The 19,484-nt window shown below is 46.1% G+C and overlaps 1 protein-coding gene across 4 annotated transcripts in view; it reads left to right on the plus strand.

Annotated features, from left to right (window-relative positions):
• SKAP1 (src kinase associated phosphoprotein 1) overlaps nucleotides 1-19,484 on the plus strand; it is a 274,036-nt gene that overhangs the window by 205,396 nt on the left and 49,156 nt on the right. For all 4 annotated transcript variants that reach the window (XR_005885936.1, XM_041001236.1, XM_041001237.1 and 1 more), the window contains exons 5-9: nucleotides 4,145-4,222; nucleotides 5,092-5,175; nucleotides 8,312-8,436; nucleotides 11,027-11,090; nucleotides 13,184-13,408. Coding sequence is in view for 3 of the 4 variants with exons in the window: in XM_041001236.1 (XP_040857170.1) it covers nucleotides 4,145-4,222; nucleotides 5,092-5,175; nucleotides 8,312-8,436; nucleotides 11,027-11,090; nucleotides 13,184-13,408 (576 nt within the window). In the remaining variant the exon portion in view is untranslated. The remainder of the gene's footprint in view (nucleotides 1-4,144; nucleotides 4,223-5,091; nucleotides 5,176-8,311; nucleotides 8,437-11,026; nucleotides 11,091-13,183; nucleotides 13,409-19,484) is intronic.

Genomic DNA, 19,484 nt, shown 5'->3' on the forward strand with positions numbered 1-19,484 from the left:
TGTGCTTTAATGGAGAAACGTGGTAAATGTCAGTCTGCCTGAAATTCACCATCTCTGGCTCCAGTTGGTCAGGTCCCTTTCTCAAACAGTTAAGAACTTGAATGAAAAGGAAGGGAGATGATGGGAGAAATCCACACATTGAATGAGGTTGGAGAGTGTTGGGTGATGATTTTTTTTTTTTTAACAAATCATTGATCTTTCTAGTAGACTTGGCAAGAGGCCACATCAGCTGCACATAATGAAAGTTAACCGACACCTGGTTTGTTCTACGGGGGCCACTGCCTTTTTGCATTCCAATTGTATGGTCTCCTCCGCTATTAGCTTTTGGCTGATTTCCCCAATTCTCTTTTCTCAGTGGGCTAGAACGCAGCTGGTTAAATAGGCCGTGACTCACATAAGCACCGTGTCTCTTTTTTTTTTTTTTTAATTGACCACTTTGTAGAAATGGATCACACTCCAAAGGGGCCCCATTGTTGCTGCACGTAGCTGATGGTGGAGTCAAGCCTGGCACTGAAAGATGGACTCTGACCCTGTCAGTGTTCACTGCAGAGTGTGGGTGGGACCCAAGGGTTTATAGGAACCTGGATGAGAACAGAAAGGTGTCAGAATTTTTTTAATCTTCACCTGCCCTAAAAGTTGGGTGGCTACCATGTGATTGATAGCACACTTCTCTGTTGATCTTATGTTGCTGGTCCCACGTTCCTCAGCTAAGCGAATATGTTCTCAGAGTGGGCTGTTGTCACAGATCTAGCGAAGTAGGGCTGTAGAAGACGACACTGTTGTGGTTCTGGTTTGCGCTGAGTGTTATCATTTTTTCTTCCTTCTTTTTTTTTTCCATTATGTTGGTGATCGTCTTTTTCTCAGGTAAGGGCAAAAGCATTTTTTTAAATTGTGTACTTAAATATGTTTTCATCCTTACACAATTGTTTGTGACTTTTTCCTATTTGTGTTAGCATCCTGCAAAGCATTTACGTAACTTTTAGGGATTCCATTGCTCTCCGGAGGTCCCTCCAGTTCCTTTACCAGGAGGTGCGGGTTCAGCCACACAGCACTCCGGCTGCTTGACACTCGAAGCTGAGGCTCATGTTGTCTGTTCTCAGCATCCCCAGTTAGTGACCAGATGGAGCCTGAGCTGATCCTGAAAGAAGCAATAGCCTAGATGTCACAAGAAGGTCCCATCTTAGTGTCAGGATTTGTGAGTAAGCCACGGAGCTAATGAGATTGAGCTCAGCTTCAACTCTTTACATGGAGAACAACTCCTCCAGTCCTCACCACACTGTGCCTGGCACTTAGAAGCCAATCAGTAGAGCAGAGCCTGGTTCTGTCTGATCTCCTAATTTTTTTTTTTTTTTGTCCAGAGCCATACTTTCCACTGCCCATAAGGAGATACCAGACAGCAAGTTCATCAGTAAAAATTCCCCCCAACAAGTAAGAAAGCCACACGCAGCGTCTTATTGACTACCTAGAAAAGCACAACATGAAAGAAATATCCAGCTATGCTTGTATTCAGCTTGTGAGCAAATGACCATGTGAGAAAACACAGCAACTTATTCAGTGCTTGATTTCAGCAAACTGAGTCTGACTCTTGGGAAGAGCAGGTGGTGATGGAGCGCTCTCTCCTCTCCCAGAATCAGCGAGTCGGAGTGCGGACGTCTCTGCTGCATTCCGTCTTTGTTTTCTTGGTGGTAGCAGTATTCTTGGGTTTCAGTTGGTGGGGAGAAAGTGCCTCATGCTGATAGTGCACTGAAAGTAAATGAAATTAAATAAGCGAAGCAGTGTTCATCACTACTTCCTCCCCCCTGGGTAATTCAATTCAAGCTCTCTCTCTGATGGCAACTCACAGGGGCTGTCTCTGTCACCCCGCTGGGGCCTGGAGTCTTAACATCTAAATAAAAGTTTCACTCAAGCATTTTTTATGCCCCTGCCAGCAGGATCAGTGAGCTGGTGTGAGCACATTAATGTAATATTCATACTCGAAGACTCTCCCTGCACACGAGGCAAAGTCTTCCCATTTTCATAATTATAGATGTTCCATAAAATGGCATTTAGATTTGCATTAAAAAAGGAGGTTTGAATTCTAATAGAATGGGTAACATGTCTTTTATAAAGCAGGCTCTCGGAATCTTTAACAAGAAGCTATGTCTCTTAAGTTTCCCAAGACCTTACCAAAGCGAAGGGATGGAAAGGAAACACGGGAAGAAGAGATGGAGAACGTAGGTTTAGGGGATCCTGTTCTATCTCCTGTGTCTAATTCTTGAGCCTCCAAGAACAACTTTTTTTAATTTGCTTCGGAGAGGAGGCAGTGTGGCTTCAGTGGAGCTTCCCCACAGTACCTGGTCCTTGCCTCACTCTCCACTCTCTCTTCTCCTACCCCCGACAGCCTCTAGTTCTATCTTCTTGGAGAGTGTTTTCAGGGTTCTTCTGAGGAGGAAATGAGAGCATCCTAGAAGAATGGGCTTCCCCTTCACTGCTGTTCATGTCATGCACGCACCCAGAGACCTACCTGGGGGGATTGATGGCCGCCACATAGTTTGCCAGTTTTAATTGGATCAGTGGACATAGTTCCTGATCAAGGAAGGTAACAGCAAGGACTTAGTGGATAAGGAATCTGTCTCACACAAAAGCAAGAGAGGGCCTGGCATGGTGGCCTAGCAGCTAAAGTCCTCGCCTTGCACACCAGGATCCTATACGGGTGCCGGGTCTAATCCCGGCGGCCCTGCTTCCCATCCAGCTCCCTGCTTGTGGCCTGGGAAAGCATTCGAGGATGGCCCAAAGCCTTGGGACCCTGCACCCATAGGAGACCCAGAAGAGCTCCTGGCTTCTGATCGGCACAGCACTGGCCGTTGTGATCACTTGGGGCGTGAACCATCAGACAGAAGGTTTTCTTCTCTGTCTCTCCTCCTTTCTGTATATCTGCCTTTCCAAAATAAATAAATAAATCTTAAAAAAAAAAAAAAGCTGGATAGGAAGTGGAGCTGCCAGGATTAGAACCAGCGCCCATATGGGATCCTGGTGCATATGAGGCGAGGACTTCACCGCTAGGCTACCATGCCAGGTCCCTAAAATAATGTTTTTAAGTAAAACATAGGTAGAGCAGTGAAGGAAGAGCCAACTCACTGGAACCAGTGAATGCCTATTAGGTATTATAAACACTCAAAAAGCAACGACTTGTTTGGTTAAAGAAAATTCTTTCACCCAAATGCCTCCTGATCCCATTTACTTGGTCCAGTTGATTTATATGTATTTGTGCCTTACTCTGTAAATGGCAATCAAAAGAGATGTTTGAGTTTGGTTCTAACATATGCTTTGTGTTTCCTAGTTAAGTAATATAGAGTTGTGTTCCTGAGGAGGTCTTTGCTGATGTATTTTATGTTTCAAGAGTAGGATTATTCTCTCTGTCCATTGGTCCTCTCTTCTTTCCAACCAGTGTAAATCTCAGTAGGAGAAGCAGAATTAGAATCTTGACTTCCCCATAAATTGGTTTCCAACAAGGCTTTCTGAAAGCCAAGAATGTTAGCAGCACACACTTCGAGGCCGCCGTCAATTCCAGGGTCTTCTCTTCATGAAGTCTTCTGCCACTCTCAGACTTGTTTCCAGATGTTGAAGGAATCAGGATCCAAATTCAGCTTGGACAACCCCCTACTTCATGCGAACTTAATAAAATCTACATTCGCAAAGGTGGCTTTCTGTTTGTTTAAAAAAAATAAGTGTGTGTTTATTGCTCCCACTGAGGTGACTGCCTATCTAGTGGATTCTATCACTCATTAAAGCTGGTCTGTATGGTAGCTATTCATTTGGCTTGTGATTATCTCAATGTGGGTTTTCCAATTTGGAGCTTATATCCACAGCAAATTCTTAATTCCCTGGAGTCTTTTTCCTGCCAATCAGCACGTAGTTAGGCTACCTCCCCCTTGCCACAAACTAATGTATATTTGGATCATTGTAAGTGATTTTAGTGTTAGATATCATTACGAAGAAAGAAAATTAACTGTTTCTTTCCAATCATAGAGAAATTGTCTTATTTTTGCTCTGTGATTGAGCAATTGACCCTGCATACCCTATCATTAATGTGAATTATCTGAAGTCGCCTAAATAAAGGGAAACATCAGGTTTGCACAAAGCATTTTGCTGTTGTTCCTTTTAGGAATGGACGACATCGTGAAAGGAGCCCAGGAGCTTGATAACATCATCAAGCAAGGCTACTTGGAAAAGAAAAGCAAAGGTATGGAGCTGACCCACAGACGTCAGAGCATTTGGGGAGAGGGAGGGAACCCAGCAACAGGAGGGCTAATGTCTCAGATACCTTCTCAGTGCCTAGTACTGGGCTGGGCATGTATCAGGCAAAAGCAAGGTAAGGCCAGGAGTCTGGTGTCCATGTGACAGCTCGAGAGAGACGGCTCAAATCTTCAGCAGGATAGGTTCTGCCTAGGACACCACTCATCTCCAGTGTCTGGCACCTGACAGGTGCTCGATAAAGCTTGTAAGACAAACAGACAGTTGATATCATTGTCCTCTTCTCTCCATGTGATCCCATAAGCAGTGAGACTTTAGCCAGGAGGGCAGTTTTTATATCACATAATATTTTCAAGTTTCAGACAAGAACAACTCTAGACCTTTCTCATGAAATTAGAACAGGTGCTGCTAGCATTGGAGTCACAGCTTTAAACTCAGCAGGCAAATTGAGTTAGTGTATACACACACACACACACACACACACAGAGCTTTTCTCAAAGCCATGAGCAAGAGCATTGTTTTGGTTTGTCAAATACAACACATGAAGATCTTACAGAGAGTTCTGAATAGCACAGAATGACATTAGGATATGGAGATCCAAGGGAAGTCAGGATAAAAAAAAACAACTGTGAAGCCACAGAGCAGGCAACCCTGGTTAGAACTCAGACCTTAATGGAAGGACTTCTCTGGACTCCGAGTCAACACAGATTAACCTGTGGGAGTAAAAAGGAGAGGATTACAGTCCATTAACCCAGGAAATGAAATACTAACACGCTGGACTGTGTGTTGTTGGGGTTTCCCGACTCTTCAACGATTGCAATTACCTGAATTTATGTCTCCTACCACTGTTCTATTTAGATCATAGTTTCTTTGGGTCGGAGTGGCAGAAACGCTGGTGTGTCGTCAGCAGAGGCCTCTTCTACTACTATGCTAATGAGAAAAGTAAGTGTCTGTCAGTTGCATAGCAACCTCTCATTCCCGGATACAAGCACTTTGTAAATTCTCACACATTTGGATCTCAATGTAGCAGCCCTTTGTGAACACCCACTAAGAGACATGCGCAACAAAGAAATGGGCTTGTGTGAAGAACACGCGGCCCACCACCAACACAAGAGTCCACATAGAGATTGTTTTACCTTTAGACACTATGGAAGCATGTTTAGCATACCAAAGAGTTATCTTTTCTTGTGGCTAATAACATGACCTTGCCCAAGTAGAACATTCATTTCAGCATTTTTTCCTTTTTTGGTTTTCTCGTTGGTTGGTTGGTTGGTTTTTTATTTAAAAGGCAGAATTACCAAAAGAGAAGAAGAGACAGAGAGTGATCTTCCATCTACTAGTTCATTCCCCAAATGGCTGCAATGACTGGGACTGGGCCAGGCTGCAGCCAGCAGCCAGGTGCTTCAGGTCTACCCTGTGTGTGCAAGTGCCCAATCACTTGTACTATCCTCTGCTGCTTTCCCAGGCACATGAGCAGGGAGCTGGGTCACAAACAGAGCAGTTAGAACTCAGACCTGCATCCATATCAAACCATCTACAGCATTGAACTCCCCCAGCAGCCATCTTAGGTACTGAGTGTCACACAGAGGACCCAGCACAGTAGCGTACTGGCTAAAGTCCTCACCTTGCATGCACCAGGATCCCATATGGACACTGGTTCTAATTCTGGCTGCTCCACTTCCCATCCAGCTCTCTGCTTGTGGCCTGGGAAAGCAGTTGAGAATGGCACAAAGCCTTGGGACCCTGCACTCGCGCAGGAGTTCTGAAACAGGTTCCTGGCTTTGAATTGGCTCACCACTGAAAGTTACAGCCTCTTGGGGAGTGAACCAACAGATGGAAGATCTTTCTCTCTGTCTCTCCTTCACTCTATATATCTGCCTTTCCAGCAAAAAATGAAAAGGAGTATCACGCAGTGACAAAAGCCTCAGTGCTTGTTCTCCATCCCTGTGTACAGAGACAAGTGATGTAGGTACAGAGCGTACCTTTCTTGTTTCTCCCAACCATGTTCTGTTTCTACTCTTTGCTCAGATAACCCAGTCCAGGCATCACCAGATACCTGCCCAGTTACCTTGGGGCTTCCTGCCCATTTGTACTAAGGCAGCAGAAAGAGCTGCAGCTTTACTGCACCTTGGAATCCTTAAGGTTTACCCTTGGGCTTTGCAGCAGGTGCCTGACCACACCTCTGTGCCTACAGCTAGCTTCGCTGATCCCTGTCCTCCTTTCATCTTGGGTTCCTGACAATCATTCCCATTTCAGAGATAAAACGTAGAGCCCTGGGGCTAGTTGTGGCACAGCAGGTAAAGCCAATGACTATGATGCCAGAATCCTATCTGTGCATTCGAGGCCTGATTGCTCCAGATCTGACCTAGCTCCGTGCTAATGCACCTGGGAAAGCAGCAGAAGATGGTCCGAGCTTGCCTGGGCTCCTGCACCTGCCCGGAAGACCTGAAAGAAGCTCCTGCCTTCAGTCTGGCCCAGCTTTTTTTGGCCTTTGCAGACATTTGGGGAATGAAACAGTGAAAGGAAGATTCTCCATCTCTCCATCTCTCCCAAAAATTATGCCTTTCAAATACATAAATATCTTCTTAAAGACACTGTGGAAGCTTACTTGGAAGTGACAGCAGCAGAGTTTGAAAACTGAGCAACAAATCCCTGTTTCCTTCCAAGCCCCAGCCTACTCTCAAATGCACCAACCACAATTCCCCCTCTCTGAATGTTAGCCCTGTAAGGCAGCCAAGCATTGTTTTCTTACATTAAACCTTAAATTTACATTGGGTCATGGCTTTAGACAAAAAAAAAAAAAAAAAAAAAAAGGAGAAAGAAAGAAATTTCATAGTTTCCCTTGCATCATTTAGATTGCATCATTTATTTAAAATAAAGGGTTGGCATATCTGGGTGTAAAACCAGATTAGGAAATCTAATGCCTGTTCATTCAAAATTCTTTCCGCTCAAAGCAAGAGAGGAGAGGGAGCGGAGAGCAAGAGACTTTTATTGACCATTTTGCCGTCAGGGTGAAATAAAATCCAGTGACCTAAGAAACAACAAAACATTTTAGTGGCCAGTTAGAACAAGGAAAGAGACTTCAGCAGGTGTCAGAAAGCAGCCTGCAGGGCCCCCTTCCCGCCTCTTTCTTCTGATGGTACCCAAGACATTTTCTTAGCAGGCAGGCAGTCTATGTATTTCTTCAAACTCAACCAGGAAAAGACAGACTCTTTGTGTTTGTTTTTAAATATTGCCCGTCCCCTTTGCATCCCTCTTGTCATCAGCTTCATAAAGTGCCAATTCACTAAGCGGCATTTGCCCAGGACATGGTGCCCCAGCTCTGCCCTCCCCGCCCCCAACCCTCATCCTGCCTAAGCCATGCCAGGAGCACACCAGACCTTGGGGAAGCCACACCTCTTTTTTTCCTGGGATTGGATTTTTTTTAAAGAGTAACCCACAGAGTACCCTTGCCTTTCCTTCCCTTAGGGCCCTCCTCTGTCATCTCCTTCCTCATCCTCTGGTTATACTCAACAGCACTTTGCCATGTCCCAGTAGGACCTTGGGGCTGAAGGGTGAGACCCAGAGTTTTAATTAATTCTTCCTCTTGCATTAAACCCCCACCTGACCAGCAGGTGACAGAGGGTGAGGCATTGAACCCAAATGCTGTCTAGGGCCTGGGAGATTTCAGGACCCCAGCTTGCCCCTCTGCACTGCTCCTCCCCCACCCCCAACTGCGAGCACTGCTGGCCCTAATAATACTTCCGCTCCGTAATAGCCTCCCAGAGCCTCACGGCCATGGCCACACTCTCCCTGCTGTAATCATTCCTTCTCTCTGTTATTATAGATCTCTTAACATTCTAATAAATTCTCTGTCTCTGTTGTACTCTTTTGGCAAAATAACCTTTCACGTTGCATTCCCCTAGCTTGGCCATGATAGCACTGTCCCCACGGCCCCGGCTCCAGCTTCCCTAATCACCTCTCCTTGATGGTTGTCCTTCCTCAGGGAGGTGACAGCTGTTCCTGGGCTGTCATCTCAACACCGCAGAGAAGGTACCTGCGTCTCTCTAGGGATCCAAAGCACTTTCCTTTCTTGCAGGCAAACAGCCCAAAGGGACCTTCTTCATTAAGGGCTACAGCGTCCGGATGGCGCCGCACCTGCGAAGAGATTCCAAGAAAGAATCTTGCTTTGAACTAACCTCCCAGGACAGGCGCAGCTATGAGGTAGGACAGAGCGGAAAGAGAGAGACCCTCCCTGGGTTGCCAGTACCTTCTTCCCTGCTCCATGGGAGCCCTGGGTGCCACCCATGCTCTGTGCCTGCTCTTTCCTGGATGTGTCCTCCACTTCGCTGTATCACATCGTGTCTTCTCTCTGTTGTCACTCTCATCCTGGGTACTTGCCTTGGCTTTATCCCTCCCTGTCCTTGCCTCTCCCCACAGTGACAGTCTTGTCCACAGTGTACACAGTCCATCCTTAGAGTCTGAAAGCTTGGCTTCCATGCCCACCCTGTTCTTTCAGCTGATTATCTTCCTGTCTTTCCATTAAATCCAGAAAAGAGCAAATCTAAAGGCAGAAAGAAAATACTTCCTTTTTCTTATGCTTATCTTGCTATCTCAAACAACCTTCCTAAATAGAGCTATACTGGTTAGATCTGAAAGAATTTCTAAGATTGTGGTAACAATAGTTATTGACAGGACAAGAAAGACTTATGCCCCACTATGCTTGTTTTTACAAAGGTTCTGAAAAAATTCATGGAAAATGTATATTATAAAACACCATGCATGCATTTCAAAAATGCTTACACCAAATAAACTTCACCAACTTTTTCAAATACTCTTGTACTTTGGATGTTTACCTCCTGCATTTACTACCAACTCTAAAGCTAAATAAAACAATTAAAAATTCTGACTATCGGGAATATAGTGGTTTTTACTCAGAGTATTTAAATGGCCATGTATATTGCTTCCTGCTTCTAGATCATTTTTATTTTGTCACAGTTTCACTAAAACAACACAGAAATACTGCAGCTAATGTATAAAAAATCATGCTAAGATTAAGTACTTTATTGATAACTTTTAATATTTTTCTTACCATTCATCTTTTTGTATTTTTTAAGCTTCATTTTGATAAAATTATTTTGTTAAAGTGGAGATTCATTTTTCAAATTATTTTTAATTTTTTTAAAGATTTATTTATTTATTGGAAAGTCAGATATACAGAGAGGAGGAGAGACAGAGAGGAAGATCTTCCATCCAATGATTCACTCCCCAAGTGAGCACAACGGCCAATGCTATGCCGATCTGAAGCCAGGAACCAGGAACTTCTTTCCGGGTCTCCCACACGGGTGCAGGGTCCCAAGGCTTTGGGCCGTCCTCGAATGCTTTCCCAGGCCACAAGCAGGGAGCTGGATGGGAAGTGGAGCTGCCGGGATTAGAACCGGCGCCCATATGGGATCCCGGCATGTTCAAGGCAAGGACTTTTAGCTGCTAGGCCACGCCGCCGGGCCCAATTATTTTTAATTTAAACTGAAAGTTTCTTAAGCTATCTTTTTAAATGTATACAGTACAAATGTTTGTAATGAGTATGTTTCTTAAGTTGTTTTTGTTATTAAATTCTGGTGGTACTGTATCCAGAAAAAAAAGCTTATATGACGGATCTAAACCAGTATCCCTAGAATTTTTTCATTTGAAAACCATGTGATATTAAGAAACCAAAAATGGCAAGGTCTATTAAATAGGTATTATGCAAAACTCTAGGTTTCTTGGATAGCATGTGTCTTTGTCCTAAGCTAGTGGCCAGATATTAAAATGTTTTTCAGGAACAGTTCTTTCAAGTTGATTCATTCAAAATAAAAAATGTCTAAGCCTTGATGCTTGGCTGGCCTGTTGCATGAATTGGAATGCAGTTTTCTTACTTCTTTGCGCTGGCCCATTGAATCCAAATCATTACCATGGGTCTGTGAATTCCTCCTAGCCAATATATGCTGGGTCTTTTACCTTCTTATTGATTCCCACAGCCAACGCCGCAGTTAAGTCCCTGTTCCCTCACACAGAGGACTGGTGAAGAACCTGCTGGTTGGTCTGTCTGCACATCTCTCTCCCCCAGTCCCTCCTACCAACAGCTGAGTACCGCCCACTCCCTTCGCGAGCATCAGTGCTGGCTTCCTGTTGCCTACATGTTAACTTTGAACTCCCAGCACACAGAACCCACTCCTCCACTTTTCAATGACTGTCCCCTCCAGCTGCATCTGGGACTGTTCTGCCAGGTCCCTCTGCCTACCTGCCTGCCTTATACGAGAGGCTCTGGGCCCAGTTCTTCTGCTTGCGGTTTTCCCCATCTAAATGTCCAACTCCCCTATCAGTCAACATCCACCAACTTTTTAATTCCAACCAATCAGCGTTACTTCAGCAAGTCGCCCTGACCTGCCAAAGGCCAAGGGAGTGCTCGCTGTCCCCTGGCGACACACACTTGCTCTCAGGTGCGTCTCTTTGTGACCCTCCTATGCCTGCCTTTGTTTTCTCCTGAACTTTTCTTAGATATATGCCTGATGAAGGACTAGCTCATCAAACGACTGAATGTACACGGACATGACTGGGCTCAAAACAGCTGCCATGTCTGGGCATGCAAGATTGCTGAAAGAAAAAGCAAAATGTTTGAGTGAGATCATTGATTCTTTTTTTAAAATATTAATCGGGCGAAGAATCGTGAACTTTTGACTTGACTCTGCAATGGACAGGTTTATTTCCTTGACCCTTCCTGTCACGATGCAGAGACATGCCAGTAAAGGGAATAATTCTCTCTTTTTCTCTTTAGTTTACAGCTACTAGTCCAGCAGAAGCCAGAGACTGGGTGGATCAAATAAGTTTCCTGTTAAAGGGTAAGTGTCATTGTTACAGGAACACGTGCTGTCTGAGTGGAATGGCCACAGAAGTCATGCTACATAAAAACACCGTCTCGAGGGATTCGGGGGTATTCGCTCTTCTCTTTCTGACCTCTTCCTGCTCCACACCCCACCTCGTGACAACAGATATCATTTGCATCGGTAGGCAAGCAATCTTCAGCTTGACAATGGCTTCCGATGTCCCTGTTCCTCCACTTACCCATAGATCACAGTCACAAGAAAAGATGATGATGAAAACCAGCTCAGTTCAGTGTCTCCTGAGCTGTTATGTTCTGAAAAGAAAAAATCTGTGATCTCTCACTCAAAGCTATCCAATACAATGGAGCTCCAACATCTTCTCATGTTAGTCTTAGCGGGAGGTACAACTTTAAACCAACCTGCACAGTCTTCAGGCACATTGAACAGTGAGGATGAGTCGCTGCTTCCCAAACCACCCTGTGTCTCCTTGCTTTGGGATGGGATGCGTCCTGCCGGAAGCTGCTAGAAGTCTGCTCTTAGAGTACCCTCTGCTGGCCAGCCTGCAGGTGCAGCAGCAACACAGGCCCAGGGCGGACTGGGAGAGGGAAGGAGCCAACCTGGAGTGAGGAGCCACTTAGCATCACACAGCCTTCATGGCAGGCCCCTGTCTCAAAAACACAAACGCACCAACATCACACGTGGCTCAAGATCTAGCAAGAAGCACACCCTCGTAATGACCCAAGCTTTTCCATCTCAGTTCTGTAATCTGCTAGAGGCTTGTATGATGGAACAAAAGAAAAAAAAAAAAACAGAGCTTTAATTGTAAGACTTGCCTATCTTACTCAGCTGTGCCTTTGCTCACGTAAAAAACAAATCACATCGACCAACAGCATCACGTATTATAGAGTAGGAACTAGGCAAACATGAGCGTTGATGGTGCGACTACAGGGTACACTCTCATCTAGGTGCCGTGGATTTATGCGTGTAATATACCCCTAAGTGGGTAAACCTCCATAAAACTCAAAGCAGCTTTATTGAGCTGTACCCTGTGGTACTTTCAGAATCCCACATTGAAGAAATTATTCATCCCATTTTATTTTAAAACAAACAAAATAATAACATATGGTGTCAGCCACAAATGTGTCTTTGATCCTTTCCTCATATGAGGTGGCACCGGAATTCAGATGAAAATCATTGCAGAAATCTTTATTAAAAGTCTAATCAAGCCAAACAGCTTTACTGGGTTTTGAAATGAGCACCGGCTGGCTCTGCCTACCCTCCTCCCCCAGAGCTTGTCGGCTACACCCAGCTGTCTTGCAGAAGCCCCTCTGCAGAGTTAGCGGGAGCGCACAGCACCACGTGGCAGAGACTGCGCCCTCCCAGGTGCCCAGCAGGATCAAACACCAGCCCTGCCGCTCCCCATCCTCGGTGACCCACACTTCAGGGTCAGCCCGGCCACCCAGTACAAAAGGACATAGTAACTGCATCGCTCCGCTGCTCCATTCAGCTGTGTATTACTGTTTTATTTTTCCATACCCCGTTTCTTTCCTCTTCCACTTTGTGCCGCACCTGCCCCCCACCCCGCCCTTCTTTTTCCTCTTTCTCTCTCACCAAACTTGTCTGAAATTCTGCAGTGAAATCAACAGGGAGACCAGCTCCCAAAAGCTCAGTTACCCAACAGGACTCCTTTGGGGTCTCCCCTGCTCTGGGGGCCCTGCAGGACGAGGCCCACCCCTCACCCATCCAGTTTTTTCTGCTCCATGCGCAGTGCGCGGCTCGCTGGCTTTTCCTCCTCAGGTCTGTTTTTTCCCTTTGCCTCCTGGTTCCGTTCACACACCCGTACTTTCCAGAGCCACTCCGTCCTAATCAAGTTTTATTGCAAGGAAGGATTTATGTTGATGGTTTAAACCTGATGCAGTGTGAGTCTGGCCTTTTCTGTAGATTTCCTGCCACCAGGGCCCACATTAGAAATAACAGCACTTAACTTAGTGTTTCCTTTGCCTTTGACATGTTTTATTCTCAGCCCTCCACCTCCTTCTCCCTCTTTCCTAGGCTGCCTTATTTTTCTTTTTTCTCACTATCTTGATACATTCTTATCTTTGCCCTGGCAGATCTGAGCTCCCTAACCATTCCCTGTGAAGAGGAGGAAGAGGAGGATGAGGAGAAAGGAGGAGAAGAGGAAGAAGAGGTGGAAGAGGAAGAGATGTATGATGATATTGATGATTTTGAGTCTCCAAATGCTCATTCCCAGCGCAGACCCTCTCTCCTGCCTGGAGGCGTGGCACTTCCCGAGCCTACCAGGGAGAAAGAAGAAGACATTTATGAAGTCTTGCCAGGTGAGAAACGCCTTCTTTTCATTGTCTTCTACTAGTTTCAGAAACTCTTGACCTGGTAGGAGAGTAGAACTTTGAAAACTCCAAAGGAAGCCACATCTAAGTGTCATCCTCTGGAGAGAATGCAGGGAATGGTCATTCCCCGAACAGAGGCTGTGCCTCTCCTTGAGAAAAATAGATTTTAAAAAAAAAGACTTACTTATTTTTATTTGAAAGACAGAATTAACAGAGAGAAGGAGAGGCAGAGATCTTCCAACTGCTAGTTTGGTCCCCAAATGATCTCAGTGACCAGAGGTGAACCAATCTGAAGCCAGAAGCCTCTTCCAGGTTTCCTATGTGGGAGCAGGTTCCCAAGGACCTCAGCCATCATCTGCCGCTTTCCCAGGCCATTAGCAGGGAGCTGAATTGGAACTGGAGCAGCCAGGACACGAACAAGCACTCATATTAGATGCTGTGCCACAGGCGGAAACTTAGCATGCTACCCAACAGCACCGGTCCCAGCAAGAGCTTTGATCAGGGTGTGTCTTTCATGTGTTTGTGTGGAATGATTTAATTCTACGCATCAGCAGGCCAAGAGTCCCAAACTCTTGTGTTGGGTTTCATTGGCTTACTGTGAGTTATCAAAACTCACTAGTTTTCCCTTCCTTTTCTATGAAATGGTGAAAAAAAAATGCCAAGTCACTCCCAAATCATGAAGGATGTCAAAATCTGAAATGCACAAACACTGACAAACATTTCTAGTATTACCATAAAACCCAACAGAGCGCAACTCATCGCTTCCTGCTCCAGACATGCCGCAGACCAAGCCACATCTCCTGGAAACGAGCCTGACGCCTTCCCCAAGCCCACCACGACGGTCTGCTCTCTGTATATCCTTGTCTCCCAGAGTATGGTGGCTGGCACCTGGAGAAGTGTGCAGTTATCAGGGGTTCCCCGTCGGGTAACGGCACGGAGCCCAGTGGGGGTCAGGCTGGGGAAGGCTGAAGCCTGTGCCTGTTCATTGTTAGCAAGTTAGACCCCAGGATCTGCTCCATTCAGAAAAATCGTACCCGTGGAAATTTGCCAGGACTTCTGGGCTCCGCTACAGAATTCAAATGAAGCCCAAATTTACAGCCATATAAGCCTCAGTCCCAGATGAACAAGGAGAATAAGGTGCATCTAACACGCTTTGCCCAAAAGACAGGGGCTAAAGGTTGCTAAAAGCATTCTTAGCACAGAACCCGCACTTCAGACCCGCTCTCTGTGTGCTGCGTTCTGCATTGTTCCTTCCATGTCCTGGGTGGGGGGGTGGTGTGCAGGGGGAGCCACGTCATTGGTCCATGAGTCACAGAACAGGGCTGTGGCCATACATCCCTTGCCTGCCAGGAACTTCGCCCACTAGGGAGAGGTGCATCTTCTCGCACTTCCAGCCTCTGCCAGTCCCCATGTCCCCAGCCTTTTTGTTGTGTTTTATTATGCAAATGATATCTTGGTTGAGGTCGAGCCATTTCTTGTGTCTGAAGTTAAAAAAAAAAAAATGATAATTTCCTCAGCAAGTCATCGTCGTTAATGAAGTTTTACAAAAACAGATACAACCAAAGGAAAATAAAATTTCACAGGTGATAAATTTTTCCAATTTCCCTGGCAGAATTCGATAGGATTGTTAAATTAAGAGTGAAGGTGTCTGTTAGAAAGCAACGAGCAGTGATGGGTAATTTTATAGAGTGGAAAATTGAATCAAATTGCTACATTAAAACACAGCTCCTCTGAGAATCTTCCTTTTCACAGTCTGCTCCATTGCAACAGCAGGGTGCAGAAATGGAGCTAATTCACAACAATCCAGGGAGGAGATGCGCTCCCCAACCTGGCCGGCATCTCCCCAGCGAGCTCACCCTGTGCTCACTCCCGCCCAGGTCTGGGGAAACATCCAGGTGACATTCTACTTTGGGTTCCAGCTGTGGAAGCCACTTGGCCTTCTGGGATGCCAAGAAGCGGCCTTTGTGCACCATTTTTGATTCTCCACAGGAAACAAGGAGTAGAGGGCTTGATGTTCAGAGATGCAAGGCCAAGGCAGGAAAAGGGCAAGAGGCAAAGAAGGTGAATGTGGGAGCATCACTGTATGCTGGTTGGGCCAGGGAGTGATGGTGATTGGCTTCTTAAGGACCCTCTTTCTCTCACCACCAAAACTTTCACCTCCTTGGTCATCATGGCACAACCCAGAATGCCAGGACATTCCTCCAGGCTTCCTACCACTTTGAATGCCAGAGTGAACCCCAGGGCATGGAAACTGGTCTGCCTTCTTACAGGAGCCACTTATGTTTTGAAACAACTTACTCCTGGTTTTCGCTCTCTCTTTGCACATCAGGGAAACAACAGTGAACTTGCCCATGAGTTTTCAAAGGATAGCACTGGGTTCTCTCTCAGGAGCCTCTGTCAGTCATAATATTGGAGGTGGGACATATTGGTGTTTTATTATGATATGAATGTTTCAGCCCCAAGTTTCTCATCACCCAGCTTCCCCGCCACTCCCTTCAGCTTGCTGCATCTGCTGTTGCCTTTTGAGTTTTGCACATGCCACACAACCAATCCTGAAAGAACTAAGAGGGCATTTGGAAGGACACCTAACCCTGCTTCCTCCCTGCCACCAGTCCTCAAAGACCTCATACATGAAGCAGCAATACTTGAGATACTGCATGGTATGAATGCAAGTGCCAGTGCTGGCTCTGGTGTCGGGATGGACCTGTTCTGCCACCTGCTAGCTGGGAGGCCCTAAGCAAATCACTTGTCCTCTCTGTCTAATTGTCCCACCTGCAACGGGGGAAAGAATAGTAGCAACAGGGAAGGGATGCAATGAAGAGTCTAGACCTGATGTATTGAAAGCACATCACATGGAGCCCGGGTGTGCAGCAAGCGCTCCATAGACAAGAGCTCTTATTACTTTGATGAGTTAGATAGGAAGCACTACCTCCTTGAAGAGCTGAGTGATGGCTATGTCGCCGCCCTCACCAACCAGACCTGAGACGGTCCAGCTGGACACTTCCAGCTATGTGCGTGAAGCAGGTGAAATTGAAAATCCCGAGCAGATGGAACATAGAGCGCACCTTCTGCTCAAGCCCAGGTTTACTGCGAGGCCAGGTGCCGGGTGGAGGGACAGCCGATAGTGATGCTGGATCTGTTGCATCCTCATCAACAGTGAAATGACCTGGGCCTCTGACATTCTGCTCATTGTAACAGGTAAACATGCTCTGTAGGAGCCATTTAGCCTTCACGGCCCTGCCCATCCTCCTCCTTTGAGTTGGGGCCTGTATAAGCCCTCATGGCTTGGGGAAAGTCATTTTAGCAGCATGGTTTCATTTTGATAGGCCTCCTAGTACAGAGAAAAGTATATGGAACACACACCAAGTCAATCAAAAAAATTAGATTTTTCCTAAATGAAAATAATGTATGGGCCACCCAATTTACCCCACTACATCACATTCATCATGGGCTAATTACCATTTGCTCTGTGGCTGATGCTTTCTGCCCAGGAGGGGAAACCAGAGCACTCAGGGTTTTCAGCCAAACCACAAAAACGTTAGTCGTGGATCATCTGGTTTCAGGGTTGGGATCCGGTGGGATTTCTGAACGTTCGTGTGGTGGGTATAGTAGCCCTTGCCTTTTAGGATCTCATCTGCAAGAGATTAAACTGCAGGTAAGCACCACCACAAATGCCAAAGCAATGGGTAGAAAATGAGGGGTTTCTCTAGACCCCCTCATACTTCCTGGAAGTTAGGTTTCAAGCCAGTACAGGCCTAGGTTCATGATTCAAGGATCCACCAAAAGACTGCTGGTCTCAGGGTTCTTTCTTGGTCTGGGACCTCAAACCTTGGTCTAGTAAGGCATGCAAGGCTCTTGGAGAGCTGCAGCCAAGGCCATGGGACCCTGCCACTGCTGCCGGGCACAGCTGGAGGGTGCAGTCTCCTAAGATGGGAGAGAGTGGACAGGAAGAGCAAAGAACCTCGTGAACCTCAATGTGCATCTCACTGCCGCCCGCCCACACCGCCCCATGAGGCTGCCCCAGGCCCCAGGCACCCCAGTGCAGCATAATAAAGCTCAGAGCAGGCTTTACAAAGCTTGAGTCAAACAAACATTCTGTGGAATTGCTTTTCCCCCTGTAGTTATCCAGCCCCACAGGAGAGGGAAGTGATGATAGTAGAGTTTGAGAGAAAAACACAGGGACCAAAACTGCAAAGTTCATAAAAGAAAAAGAAACAATCAGGAAGGCACCAATGCCATCGTCTGTCCTTCTCCGGGGCTGCAGGCCGCTTCCCTCACTCAGTCCTGGGTGCACTGAGTCGCAGCTGCATGAGCCTGCGTGGCCAGCAGCAAAACTGCAACCGTGCTGTTAATCATGCAAATGAAGCCTCTGCTTGGGACACCCAAATCCCACGTTGGAGTGCCTGGTTCAAGTCCTGGGGGCTCCACACTTCTGATCCACTTTCGTCCTAGTGTACTAGGAAGAAAGTAGATGAGAACACAAGTGCTTAGGCTCCTGCCACCCCCACATGGAGACTTCATATTTAGTCCCTGGCACTTGACTTTGGCCTGGACCTGCCCTGGCTGTTGCCAGCAGTGACATCTAGGGAGTGAACCAGCTGCTAGAAAATTCTCATTTCTCTCTCTCTCTCTTTCCCTCTCTCCCTCCCTCCTTCCCCTCCCTCCCTCCTCCTCCCTTCTCCTCCCTTCCTTCTCCTCCCTTCCTCTCACCCTCCCTCCCTCTCTATTGCTCTTTCAAGTAGATAAAAACATAGTTTTTAAAATAAAGAACACCCACTTAACCTCAGCCTGAGAAATGCTCCACGTTTCGCTTGATGTCTCTCCTCAGTGACACTCTGGGATTCCCAACGAGAAGCAAGCTTTGCTTTAGCCCCCACCATAGCAAACTGGATGCAAGGCTTTCTCCCCCATTCGTATGTGCTTAGTTCCTATTTCTGAAATTAAATTCAGCGCATTCCAAGTGCTGCAGTTAACACAAATTGGTTTAGTATCATCCCAGGTCACATCAGAGACCGGTTGCAAATATTTGGAGGTAGCAGCTGAAATTACCTAATGCATGGCAGAGAATTGAAGGTCTCTTGGCACGTTGCTTGTCATTTGCATGTTGTATGAGGCGTGGCTACGGAACCTACATGTTAATTTCTGTGCTGCAGGGCAGCTCCTACTTTTCTGCATGTTTGCTGTGCACACTGAGTCTGTTTCTATTGGCCTCCACCACTAGAACACCTTAACATCCAGATGCACCCTGAGATCTGATGTCTCCTTAAGCTTTTGTCACTTTGCTGCATTGGGAAGAAGCAATTTCCTCTCTACCTTGTTTTGACATGTTTCTGAATGTTATTCTTCCCCCTCTCGGTCTGGCTGAGGGCGGAAGGGTGCCAGGTGCCAGGTGCCAGGAGGAACTGGCTCCTCACTGTCCCTCCGAGATGGGCTCAGTGTCCTGTTCTCTCAGCCTCTCATTAATGTCCCTGATGCTATGCCAACAATGCTGATTGCAGCCAATTCTCTGGATGCTGTTGCTCGCTGGTGATGACCTGTGGCTCCCTTGTACATTTGCACAGCTCATGGAATCTTCTGCAACAGCTTTCCCAATTGAGCTGAGATATTTGGGAATCAACTAGAGCATTTAATGTCATACATGGGCAGTAATCTTCAGAGATTAATTTGCTTAAAACCTATGTAAAGAAAGGGGTCCCATTTGCCCTGTTAGGAGCAGGGACCATTACAATATATTACTGTTGAAAGTTGAGTTAGCACATAAATTTTCATCTCCTCTCAAATGAAGATGTATTTCCGTTGATGTAATGCCAAAATGCCTAATAATGTTCTTATAAAGAGTTCAACAAGCTCTTTAACCTAAAATATATATAAATATATGTATTTTTCCAAGTGCTCTCTTAAAATTAGTCTCCTGCTACAAAGTAATAAGAATGATAAATAGAGCCACCCCACCCATCCTCATTTGTGAACACAAAGACTTTTCTCTCCTGCCATGCCATCAGTTGTCTTGACTTTGGAGCTTGCAAGGCCCTGCTTTGGTGTTTCAGAAGGCCCAGAGATAAAT

Source organism: Ochotona curzoniae, unplaced genomic scaffold (genome assembly GCF_017591425.1).
Source record: "Ochotona curzoniae isolate NIBS_2020 unplaced genomic scaffold, NIBS_Ocur_1.0 scaffold_2453, whole genome shotgun sequence".
Taxonomy (NCBI): Eukaryota; Metazoa; Chordata; class Mammalia; order Lagomorpha; family Ochotonidae; genus Ochotona; species Ochotona curzoniae.